Raw genomic sequence first — 13,204 nt, forward strand, 5'->3', positions numbered from 1 at the left:
GACGGCGGTCGATGTGACGATGTGTGTCGTCGCGTGTGTGTTGTCGATTTGGTCAGAAAAACTTTTTCTTCACACCAATCTCTGACATGGAGCGTCGGCGTACCGATTGAACCATCGCGACTTTGATCAGTGCGCGCGGTTAAAACGACCTTTTGTATTGTGTTGTACGTAGCGTGCGCGCCAAAATTTTAAGAGTGCGCGGAGAGTGAATGTGGTTTTTGGGGGTGGGGGTATGAGATACAGAGACAAATTTCGCTGCACATTAACACATACATTCTCACTGCATGGGTTGAACTGCGAATGCTCAGTTCTGAGAGAATATACTCGAGCGCTCGCGCATGAGTGCAAGCAAGCGCGGTATAGAGGATAGAAGGAGACAAACGATTATTTTGCTCCAAGCTTTCTACTTTTGTCCCGTTGGGTTGTGTACAGCAATTATCCGCAGTTCGCGATACTCGATATACGCGAATTCGCAGTACGCGATTCCTCTAAATTTGACAGCTCCAAGTGTTTTTTGCAAATATTTAGATTCTATGAAATATTTTATGCTCTTTTTGAATTTCTTTAATGTTCTTAATGCATTTTGCATTGAATTTGAGCAAAAGATACCTGTTTTATATCAAAAAACTTCAATGCAATTCTTCGTGGCGATATTTTTCAACCCTTGAACCGGTAGTGTAAACTATTTTTCCATAGGAATCCGCTATACGCGAAAACTCGAGATATGCTATTGCGCTCGGTCCCGTACGATAGCGTATATCGGATAATGACTGTAATTATTTTGATATCTACTTTTTTGTGTGTGTCGTCTATTACATGCTTGATGTAGGATAAAGACTATGCACTTTAGTTATTAGTGTTATCTGTGTCTGTAAAAAAATTACCGTTAATGAGCTCGTTAGTGATGATGATTCTCGTTTTATTATTTTTCAAGTTAATAAATAAACATCGAACGACTTAACATGCCTGTTGTTGGCACGATATCGACCTTTTTTTTTTTTTTTTTTTTTTTTTTTAAGCACAAAAAGATGTTATGATTTATTCATATAAATTTGTTGAAAGACAAGATGTTTTTTTTAAATCCTCGCTAGGTTTCCTACCGTTTTGGCGCTTACACTAGGTACATGTTACATGAGATGTATCTTTATAGTTCCTTAGAGCAGAAGAACAAGCAGTACTTCGCAAAAAATTTACAAGGCTTCTGAGCCTTGTGACTTGAGATCAATTCTCTATTGGCTTAATATTACCGAATTGTATGGGAAAGGAGAAGATTATTTACAAGGCACTTAACTAACTTAAAATCTATTTTTGTTTTAATCTAATTCATTGGTATTTTCATCGTATTCCTAACTGCTAAATAAATTCCTAATTATGTCAACTTCCGAGTCTCGACATTTGCGCATTAGGCACTCAATGATTTCACTTAATTTATCTTTTATAGGAACAAAACCTGTTTCGCTATGAAGGGCCCTGGTGGGATATCTATTTGGCAGTCCCATAATGGTTTTCAGGAATCTGTTTTGTATGACTTGTATAGTCTGCATATTTGTTCGAGAGCACCTTCCCCAAGCTATGCTACCGTACGTTATTGATGGTAAAACAATCTGACCGTAAATGGCCAATCTGTTTTCTATCGATAATCCTGAATTATATTTTAAGAGGGAGTAGAGCATTCGAAAAAGATGGCCTGTTTTGGTTTTTATATAGCCTACGTGAGCTTTGAAAGTTAGACGCCTATCCAGAATGACTCCTAGATAGCGAGCTTCTGAAGCCCATGGAATGATATTATTTTCCATTTTTAAACTGCCCACTTTAGCGATTATGTTGGATGCTGTCATTCCAACCTTATATGGGAAAATTAATGCTTGGGTTTTGGTGTTGTTAACCACAATCTTCCACTCTTTGAGGAAATTCACATAACTGTCAAGCCCTCGTTGGAGACCTGCTCGTATGAATCTCAGAGGTTTTGCCGAGTACAGGATGGCTGTGTCGTCTGCATACAGTGCCAGGCTCGCGTTTGCCCCCAATGTAGGGACGTCAGCAGTGTAGCAGTTGTACAACAGGGGACCCAGAATACTCCCCTGCGGCACACCAGCATTGTTTTCGTATGGGTCAGATTTCTCTGATCCAATGTAGACAGCCGAAGACCGTCCACTTAGGTAGCTTTGTACAAGCCTTACAATGCACAGAGGAAAGCCCTGCACCCTCAGCTTATGTATAAGACCATCATGCCAGACGTTATCAAACGCCTTTTCCACATCAAGAAGAGCCATGGCAGTGGTTTTTCCACGCATTTTGGCAGAGTCGACAACGTCCAAAACGCGCTGAAGCTGCTGGGCTGCCGACCGATGTTTTCTAAAACCGAACTGAACTTCACTGATGACATTGTTCGATTCACAATGAGCCATCATACGAGTGTAAATTATTCTTTCGAACAACTTACTTAAGGCACCAAGGAGTGAAATCGGACGATAGCTTGATCCTAAGCTAGGGTCCTTACCAGGTTTTAAAACAGGAACCACTTTTGCATATTTCCACAAGTGTGGAAAGTAGCCTAGCTCCAGACACCTGTTAAACACGTCGGTCAGTAACACGACAGTGCTGTGTCCGACGTGTTTCAACATAATATTAAAGATACCATCCGCTCCTGGTGCTTTGTAGCCAACAAGATACTTAATGGTTCCTAGGAGTTCTCCGCTGGAGATACGCTCAATATTTGTCGCTTCGATAGGTTCTGAAACAAGAGAACTGATGCTGTCAGCAACCCTACTCTCATATGTGCTAGTCATGGATTCGCTCAATCTATGTGCCTGAGCAAAATTGACTGACAATTTCACTGCTTTTTCCCTAGGTGTAAAGGCAGGGATTCCACCATCAATTAGGACTGGTATCGGTCGACGCTTATCTTTGAGCACCTTCGTTAGACGCCAGAAGGGCCGAGAGTGTTTAGGAAGTGTTTTTAAACGATCTGAAAATTGTCTATTTCTTACTTCAACCATTCTGGCGTCAACAATCTTAGCTACCTGCCTGTATAAAGAATAGTAAGTCCTGTTCCTCGTCCTTTGGTATGTCCGTCTCAACGAGTTTTTTGACGCAATAAGCCGTTTTGTATCTACGTCGAGTTCAGTTACCTTATGTCGTACTTGGATCAGCGGAACAAAACGATCTACTGCTTCCTTCATACAGCTTTCGACATTAATGATTGCTGTATTAATGTCTTCGATGGTCAGAAGAGGAGGTGCCGAACTGATGTTTTCCGTTATATACCGCTCAAATCGTGGCCAGTCTGCTTCTCGATAATTTCGCTGCTGTCTAGTGGCATGCGTCCCCGGGCAAACAATGTTCATAACCACTGGTAAGTGATCAGATGACAAAGCCGTGATGGTGGAAGGGACGTCAAGACGATCTGTTATATTCGAGATGAATATGTCAATCGTAGAGTAGGAATTGCCATTCTGGAACGAAGGCTGAAATGGAAATGACACTGAGCATGCGCTGGCTTGTGTGAGTTCTCTCAGAATCATTCCATTCCTATTGGCGCGAAGGTTTCCCCACTCCTGGTGACGGGCATTCAGGTCGCCAGCTACAATGAATCTTCTTGAGGCCCGGGTGAGCAGTTGAAGATCGCGTTTCAACAGCCTGCTGGTACCACTAGTGTCGCTTACTTGTCTCGGGCAGTAAGCCGCATAAAAATGAAAGTTGCCCTCAGCACTGAGCATTTCGATTCCCACAGCTTCAATGTAATGGGTGTTAGGAAGGGGGAGTACTTTGAACGCTAAAGTTCGACGGATAGCAATTAGAACTCCCCCTTTTGGCTGATCAGGACGGTCCAGTCGAACTACAGTGTGCTCAGGGAGAAAAAATGATTTGTTATGCTTTAGGTGCGTTTCAGTCACAGCAAGCAGGTCGATTTTTTCATGATTCAGAAAGTCAATCAACTCCAGCCTTTTTGGAAGGACGGAGCAAGCGTTCCACGTTGCGCACTTAATCATCTCAAAAGTTGGCTGTGATAAATTCGACCATTTTCATTAGAATCTGATCACGCGGGCACTGTTTTGATAAGCGCTTGAATTCCACCCATAAGCGGACAATGTCACCAAACTGTGATTTTATTTCTTCATCTTCCTCATCGGAAAGACGGGATCGCAGCTGATCCAGCTTATCTTGGGCTGGTTGCCGATGGGTTCTTCGTGGAATTGAATACGAACAACTAGCAGATGCAATCTGATATTTGCACTGTAGGCTTTGCTGCTGCTGCTGCTGCTGCTGCTGCTGCTGCTGCTGTTGCTGCTGCTGCTGCTGCTGCCGCTGCTGCTGCTGCTGCTGCTGTTGCTGCTGCTGCTGCTGCTGCTGCTGCTGCTGCTGCAGTTTCTGTTGCAGCTGCTGCTGCTGAAGCTGTTGGTTCTGTAGCTGCTGCTGCTGCTGCTGCTGCTGCTGTAGTTTCTGTTGCAGCTGCTGCTGCTGAAGCTGTTGGTTCTGTTGCTGATGGCCATGCGGACAACCGTGGCAAGTGCAGACAGAATCTTTACGGTACTGTCCAACCCAAGGTAATGGTTCCGCCCACGATGATCTAGTTGGTATTGGCGCCGGGACTAATCGTCTTGGAGCATTTTGTGTTGAGTAACGCTTCTGCAGGTACTGCTTACGCGAGGGGCAGTTTCGATTATAGGGGCTATGGTCCCCCATACAGTTTGCACACGTATGTACATCTCCCATCTCTTTTGTGCACTGCTTTGAGCGGTGATTTCCTGCACACTTAGCACATCGCGGTGACATTGCGCAGTGCTTAGCACCATGTCCAAAGTTTAGGCAGTTCAAACACTGTAGTACATCTCTGTGTTTCGGTTGGAATCGTTCCCATTTAACGGTGGTGTAGTTAATATGGGTTATTTTTTGCAACTCCTCTAGGCTGATTGCTCCTTTTGGAAAGGAGACAACAAAGAGTTTTGATGAGAGACCCCGGCCCTCACCAATTTTAACTTCACGTACAAGCGATGGTTGTAATTTCACGTCACGTAACATTACGGTAACCTGCTCAGCCGAGCCGAATCGTAGTCCTTTCAGGACTACCTGATAAGGCTTATCAGCCTTGAATTCATGAGAATAAAATTCTTTCGTGTAGTTTTCAAGTAACTTTTTGACCTTATCATGGTCATCTCTTGATGCCGCATTTATGCGACACATGTTTCCAGAAGCGAAACTAAAGGAGGCTTTAATGGCACCTGACTGAGTGGCATCACAAAGGGAACCGTATTCCTCCTCATTTAATCCCGAGACAACAATTGGCGGGATTTTTTCTTTGCGGTGGTTTTCTTCCTCCGCAGTATTTGGTACATCAATACCATCCATCGCTGCATTAACAGCTACGTCGCCAGCTGTCGCCGGCGTGATTTTTATTTCCCCTTTTTTCTTTGAAGCCGGGGTCGATGACTCCGGTTGAGCCTCCTCGCGTTTTCTTCTTCTCATTTCAGCAAGTAAATCCGGCGTACGCTTCACTCTTTTCTTTCGAACTGCGGGGCCGGCATGATATGGCACAGTTCGCCACTTACTCATTTACACATGTGTTGGTGCGAGCAGAACACACCACACACTTTAATCGTCAAGGTCACAAACGAGCACAGAGCGCAAAACACGTCCGATCACGTCAACGTCCCGACAGCGAATAAACACGATATCGACCTCGTGCGAATTAGCCAAGCAAATAAAAACAACGAGCTGTCAAGAACTGCGCGAATAATTTATTATGAAAACATCAGATCGCTGGACAGACAAGCAGAAAGATAACCCTTAATATGAGACAAATATATTAGTGATTTTAGGGCCAATTTGCAAAAAGGTCGGCTAAGGTCGTTAAGCAGGGTCAAACGGGTCAAACGCAGATCAGCTGTTGAACAAAAAGCGACATCGAACCAGAAGAAAAAGTAATCCCAAGGATAGCAGACTAATTTTAAAACTGTGCAATAAAGTCTAAATAAGTCTAAGTTCTAGAAAATTCTACCCATCTACTCATATACTGTTACACACGTAACAACATGGGTTCAAGCCGCGAATGAACCGTGCCCCCATACTTAGGACATTCTGCTATGATAATTAATAAATCACTGAAATCCAAACCACTAGTGGGTACAGGCATGCCTTGACCGACAATGGTTGTTGTGCTAAAGAAGAAGAATAATAATAAAATGAAAGTGTCTGCATAGTCTCGAGACTCGCACGCGGTACATAAACTCTGGGTGTGACGGATAACTTCAATTGCTCGACTTGAGGCGATTCAACGAAAGCTCACGCGATACGCCCTACACCTACTACCCTGGCAGGATCGCAATAATCTTCCTCCGTATACTGTGCGGTGACGTCTTCTAGGCCTTGAGCCTCTCTCGATTCGGAGCCCCATAGCACAGTGCTCTTTTATCATCGGTCTGTAACATTGCTCTATCGACTCACCGCCTTTGCTGCATCATCTCGATATCTACGCACCGTGCCAACTAGACATGGGCAAAATGATTCTTAGCGAAGATTCGAGCGGGCTGTCTCTTTTGCTTACTGCGAATCATGAGCGAGCGGTGATTCGTCCACTCGCGCTAACCATACCTTTAATTGGACTGGATATATAGGTGATATCTTTCGTGAGGTATTGCTTAAATTGCTTCATGCAGTTTGTTCTCGAATAATAGAGTTTAGCGCTCTATGATGATTAATACGTGTGTTTCGAATAGGCAATGTGGGTCGACCACAGTAGGTTGTGATTTTTTTATAACATAAAAAACGTTAATTTGAGCTTTATTTTTACTTAACCACAATAAAAATATTTGCTGTTCTTACATGCACCTATTTATATCCCGTATAAACCCGATAGCGAGCGAACGAATCATATTTTTCTGGAATGAAGAACGACGAACGCCCGCTCACTGTTGGGTGAGCGAGCGAGCCTTATGATTCCAGACCACTTAGGTCTAGAGAGACTCTACGGGTCGTTCAGTCTCGCAGTGTAGGCTGGATTCAACACTGTATCAGATTGCTTCGACTTCAACATCTCAACTCAGGGCTTCAAAGAACGTCTCCGGCTTACGCCGTGGCCTCAGTGAACTGTGATAATAATCTTGATTTTGCTATGTAATATTTTTTTGCAACCCATCTTCATTAGGCCATATGACTCGTTGAAGATTAACTAATAAAAAAATAGTAATAATAAAATAATAATAATAACTGACGTAGAGGTCGGCAAGAGTTTATCTCCAGTCTGAGACGATGGTCAGAATTAAGTCCCCAGAAATTAATTCGCTTTTTTGCTTTTTGTTCAGAATTTATTCTTTTAATGATACTTCTCCAAATATCTTTAAGATAATCTCGTTCATTTCGACCCTTTGCGTGGGAAAGGGTGGAATATCATCATCAGCAATATAGGCTTAAGTTAAAAGTTTTATTCACAAACACAAAACTTCAAGGGCAACAATCGATCGCTGTTCAAAGGTACAACGCGCAAAATTCACGCGCAATTTTGATCACTAAACAAAGTTTGCAATTCCTACTGTGACACCAAAGGTATATACAAACATTGAACAAAAGCTTCCCAAAGGACATTTGTTCTAAATTTTTAACCATCTAATGGTGCTGAGATACCAAAAATTGTGCGCGTTGAAAGCGTCAATATTTCATATGTGCGTGCGAATGACCTTCTTCTTCTTCTTCTTCTTCTTCTTCATTGGCACAACAACCGTTGTCGGTCAAGGCCTCCCTGTACACACTAGTGAAGTGAGCTTGGCTTTCAGTGATTTATTGTTACCATAACAGAATAGTCAGTCCTACGTATGGGGGCACGGTCTATTCGGGGCTTGAACCCATTACGGGCATGTTGTTAAGTCGAACGAGTTGACGACTGTACCACCAGACCGACCTTCTTCTATCGGATGATAACATGGTGTCCAATTCGTTTTAGATTCATTTGCTTTAATATTTTTCGAAAAAAGAAGGCACATTTCAGGCGGCGTCATTTGGTGAAAATTTGGTGTTTTTGGTATAAACTGACTATACCAGCCACATCACAGACGATTTCAAACAGCTTGTTCTAAAAATCTCTTAAACTGGTGCAGTTTAAGGAATGTTAAAGACGCCAGTTTAAGGGAAGTTAAAGGCGCCAGTTTAAGGGAAATTAAAGGTGTCAGTTTAAGGGAAATAGCTCGAAACCCCGATTTTCGAGCTCGAAAATGTCAATTGGGTAGTGTACAAAAATTAAGCATTTAACTCTCGCTAATACTTTTATGGGTTAACAAACAGAGCCAACCTGCGTCAGCGATTTAAATATAAATAATACTCACGTATGAACATCAACTGCATTTTCTGTGAACAACAAAGGGGTGTTTTTGAAAATTTTATCATAATTTTCAATCAAGATCTCGATGACCACGTTATTGAATTTTATATCAAGTATTGCTGCCACAGTTTCTTCCGCAGCTCGTAACAATGTAGGGCCGAATACAACTCCTAAATTAAAAACTGACATCTTATTTCGATCACTATTCATTGACACCCTAAACAATAAATAAATATAAACAATAAATATAAAAAATCAGTTTTATTAATTTACATTATTTTTACGAAACATCTTACGCTTTTAAGTGTTGAATGACCATATCCAGCATATCCAAACGATTTTTTGGTAATTTGTATACCAGTTGATGTACTTCATTGATTCTTTGCAGACGTGTTTCTTGTTCTACAACAAAAAAAGAAAAACAGACTTATGTATAAAGAGTCCAGTACAAGAATCGAAATGACTATAAAAACCTACAGTAAGAATCTTTTTTATTAGAATTGCAAAAAATGAGAGCATTGAATGTGACAATAGAGATAACACGCGAATGAGCCGACAGTCAACTCCTCTTCACTCATTAACACTTTGACGGTCGCACATTTCGCTATCAATTCTTCACCAGGCGTCGCAGCTATTGTTCTAAAAACTGCGCAGTTCGTCGGGGTGTTCTCTTGTTCTATTCTGTTCTGAGTAATTTGGTCAGGAATCAGCTGTAAAATGTATTTACTATAGCAATACGAAATGCAGTTAAATAATGAACAACGCACAATACAATAAACTGCGAGAATCGAAAAACTACATCGCACCACAGTGGTGTGCTCGGCCGTCAACAAATGTTTTCTTCATCGCACCACAGTGGTGTGCGCCGTCAAAGTGATAAAAGAGTTACCATTTTGATTCGGTTTCTTTTATTCTCAATTGCACAAAAAAGCGTGCACAATGCTGTTTATTTAGAAGTGTTAGAGTAATGGCAGCATGTTTTCGGTAACTTCATATAACAGCAGCTGTGTATGTTCGTTGGGGCACAAAACGCTGCTACACGACCCGAAATCTTTTTGACGTAGTTTCTTTTAAGTTTTTGGCTAGAGTTTTCGGTTCATGAACCGAGGCCTCAAGGCCCGTCACAGTGCTTCATCGGATGCGATTTTATCGTAAGGCCTGTCACAATACGGGTTTTGATTTATACGGGATCGTCGGACGTTTTTTATTTTTTCTGTCTATGTAATTATGTAGATTATGTAGAAACAACATGATTTTTTTATAACGGTAAAACAATTTAAATCATTCAAATAATCGAAATATGAACCGAAATAGCCCGTGACATCAGCGTCCGATAAAATCGGATAGGATGGGCGCTGTCACGAGCCTAAGACCACATCCCGCATACAACATTGAACTTGTAATGAAATGTTTGAAATGCATCCTACAATTATATTATATATAGTTTGTTAATGTTAATGTTTCAAATTAAACCTATAATTATATATAGTTAATTAATTATAAATAATAAAATGACCTTTAATGACCGTTCTTACTTAATAAAAAATACTTACTAGCAGCAGATATAAAGGCATGGTGTAAACGATATGTCATAAGTGGTTCATCTAAATTTCGGAGATACTGTTTTAAAGCACTTGCTATTGTTTTGCTTTCCAAAATATCACCCTGTCCCACGAATTGTTCATCTTGGGAAAAGTTAAAACGCTCTTTTTCACTCTTCTTTCGATCCAGTCCTACTTGTAGCAATTTATTTATTTTTGTACTAACACCACCGATACGATATAACCCCTGAAAGTATACGTATCAATATATTAATGAATGATAAATAAATTTTCTTATATTTAGGATGTACAGGGTTTCTTGAAAATTTCGAAAGGCAAGGCAGAATAATTTGTATCCGAAACGATTGTTTACGCTTTCAGCATTAAATTATTCCGCCTTGGCTTTCACTATTTCCATAACGTATAATTTTGCGATTTGAATTACATAGTTAGTCGTTCACCAAAAGCATTTGAACATATTGATTATATAAAAAAAAGATTTATATGCTTGTTGAATCAAAGAAAACAATCTTTGGGGCCCTTCACGATTCTCGTCAGCTTTTTGTATGGAGTTTGGCAGTTGAAAGCTGAAATCATGTAAACACTCCCTACAAAATCACACCTAAAACTACCTTGCAATTTTCATTCTAGATTGTTCTAGCCTGACAGCTAGAATTAGAGCCGAGTATCTGCTCGAATAAATAGCAAAACAACATGGTGTATACATTTATCCCAAGGTGCATTAAAGAGATCAGGTGATGGAATCGTGAATCAAAATGTATGTAGTCCCGGTGGCCTCATAGCGTGTTTTATAACCAAATTTGAACGTCGCTTTTTGATAGCACGGGTTTGGCTATAGCTCAAAGAGGATTTTTGGAGACTTGACGAATACACAAAACACTCTGAAAATCTTCATTCAGAAACAGAAGCGACAAAAATCAACGTTCTAAATTCGTACACCTTGTGAGCCCACTTAAAAAGCTATATATAAAGTTATATATTTCAGCCCACGAATTTAAACGGAAAGGGCCCCTTTATTAGATATTATTGGCAGTAGTGCACACAACCAGCGTATTGCATGGTTAGGAACAGAATGAATTTATTTCAGATAGAAACTTAGCGCGTAACGCTACCATGGCAACGGAGTGACGCCGTTACGGTGACGCCGTTACGGTGACGGTGCCCGCTGCGCAAAGCGACGGAAGAAATCATGGAGTTCTGAGAATTTTATCATGCCTTCCTTTTCTCTCCAACGGCAAACTTGTCAAGCAGCTCGTCGAGCTTCCCGCCCCTGGCACCGCCTCATACCCCTCGCCTGAGCGCGCTGTCGAAGGTTTGGATGCGTTGGTGCGTCAGACGGCCAACCGCTGTCAGCCGTCGTCCGTGCTTTTTCCCTCCATAGCGCCATCTCTTTCTCGCGTGTGGTCAATGCTCGCGAACTGTTGTGGCGCCTAAAAATGCCGTTAACAAACATTGCGGCGATGAAGTTGCATTTTCACAAATCAAACCAAAAAATCGCAATAAGTTCAAACACTGCAATATAAAAATGACTAAGGTATCGCTAGTTTACGCTGGAGGGTTTGCTGTGCAACGCGCTGAACCCTAATTCGCATTGACACGTTCAGCCCGGCGCTGATTTTCATCAACTTTCCTTTCCACCAGCATCAAGAACGCAAGCTGATTGTGAAACCAGCATCCTGGAAAGTTCACTAGCAGTCCCTGGGACATGTCATCGTGCTGAACGTGTTAAGCATTAAGCATAACTTTGTTACCCTAAGCTTTTGCTTTCGTATGCTGTAGATTACATAGATATCCTGAGCCATCTGCGCGTGGGTGTGAGCGTGCGTGTGTGTGCAACACTTTCGCCAAATGTGTTTTCTTCCGGAATGTTATGATCCATCGGTCAAAGAAAGGAAGGTGTTCATGAAAGGCGGAAAGACGAATTGAGGCCCCTGTCAATGGTAATTGATGACCGGGAGGAGGGGGTACTGATACACAGCTGTTGGAAGATTGAACGGTATACTTAAATTGCCGGCGGATGGGGGGGAGGGGGGGGTGGCCATGGGACCCCTACGATCATCGGTCACAGGCCCTAAAATTGTAGTAGCCATGGGGGAAGGGGAGGTGCAAATGGTTCTCCAGCCACGGAGCCCCAACGACCATCTTTCCGGGGGGCCCTTATCGCTAATACTCTGTCCAATTGTAGACATACGGCATACTACAGACTAGAGATCTTCGGCGACCGCCTAGTCCGCCTACCGTAAGGTTCGCCGCTGGTTCATGACGGTGGTTTTTTTTTTATCGTGGAGGTGCAACGCCATCATTCCGCACATCTGCATGCCCGTCGTGGGTTCTAACCGCGTATGAATAGTCCGCCGTGGCAAGAGGTGACTATCCGGCTACGTGGTACTCAAGTCCTGAAAAGGCCGGCATGATCGCGTAGGCCATTACGCCAATAATAATAATTATAAAAATAAGAAGAACTTAGCATAGCAGTCCACACTCGGGGAAGGTTTTTGTTTTGAATTTGGTGCTGCCGGGTCTACTGCTGTGGCGCGACAAATTCACGGAATGCACTCGACCAAAACATGAACCTACCGATCCGAACCCATTCCAAGGCATTGCCGGTCAATCGGCGTCATGATACCGACTCCAAGCCAACAAGCCACCAGATTCTGGATGGATAGGTGCAGCACCATACGCACACGATAATAAACAAATCCAGAATCCTCTTTTGTATGAATTCAATTCAAGTTCTGTTTCCACTTGCGTCCGCTAGCTGAATTAGAAATAAATGTGCAACATATCATTGTGCACATATTGCAACATATTGTGTTGTCTCTCAGGTAGCGAGATCGAAAATGCATGGACTTTGTAGCCGCAGCGGATGAAAATGTACGCATCAGAATCAAATAGTTTTGGGGTTTCCAAACGCATGCACAAACACAAACACACAAAGACGCGCGCTCAAACTCACACACACACACGCACGCACACATGCATGAACGCGCGCACGCACGCACGCACACATGCATGTACGCGCGCACGCAAGCACGCACACATGCACGTACGCGCGCACGAAAGCACGCACGCACGAAAGCGTGCACGCCAGCACGCACCCACGAAAGCGCGCGCTCGCGAGCACGCGCCCCCGAAGTCGCGCACGCGATCACGCACCCTCCATCAACTCTCCCTCCCGCACGAGCGAGTACGGCTACCTTATCGGAAGAAAGGCTGGTTCAGCTATCATATAGCGCATCCTCATCCCTAGCGCCGGGCGGGGTGGGGAATCGCGACATGATAGAGTGAGCGGTCACTTTCCCCGCGCTGTGTGTGTGCGTGTGTCTATCGA

The 13,204-nt window shown here is 42.8% G+C and overlaps 1 protein-coding gene across 1 annotated transcript in view; it reads right to left on the reverse strand.

The window, feature by feature from the left end:
- Positions 1-13,204, reverse strand: part of LOC120960095 (rho GTPase-activating protein Graf) — a 179,686-nt gene that overhangs the window by 19,462 nt on the left and 147,020 nt on the right. The window contains exons 10-12 of the mRNA XM_049605223.1: positions 9,865-10,099; positions 8,608-8,713; positions 8,316-8,528 (exon numbers count right to left, since the gene is read on the reverse strand). Of these exons, the coding sequence (XP_049461180.1) occupies positions 8,316-8,528; positions 8,608-8,713; positions 9,865-10,099 (554 nt within the window). The remainder of the gene's footprint in view (positions 1-8,315; positions 8,529-8,607; positions 8,714-9,864; positions 10,100-13,204) is intronic.

Source organism: Anopheles coluzzii, chromosome 2, assembly GCF_943734685.1.
Source record: "Anopheles coluzzii chromosome 2, AcolN3, whole genome shotgun sequence".
NCBI lineage: Eukaryota > Metazoa > Arthropoda > Insecta > Diptera > Culicidae > Anopheles > Anopheles coluzzii.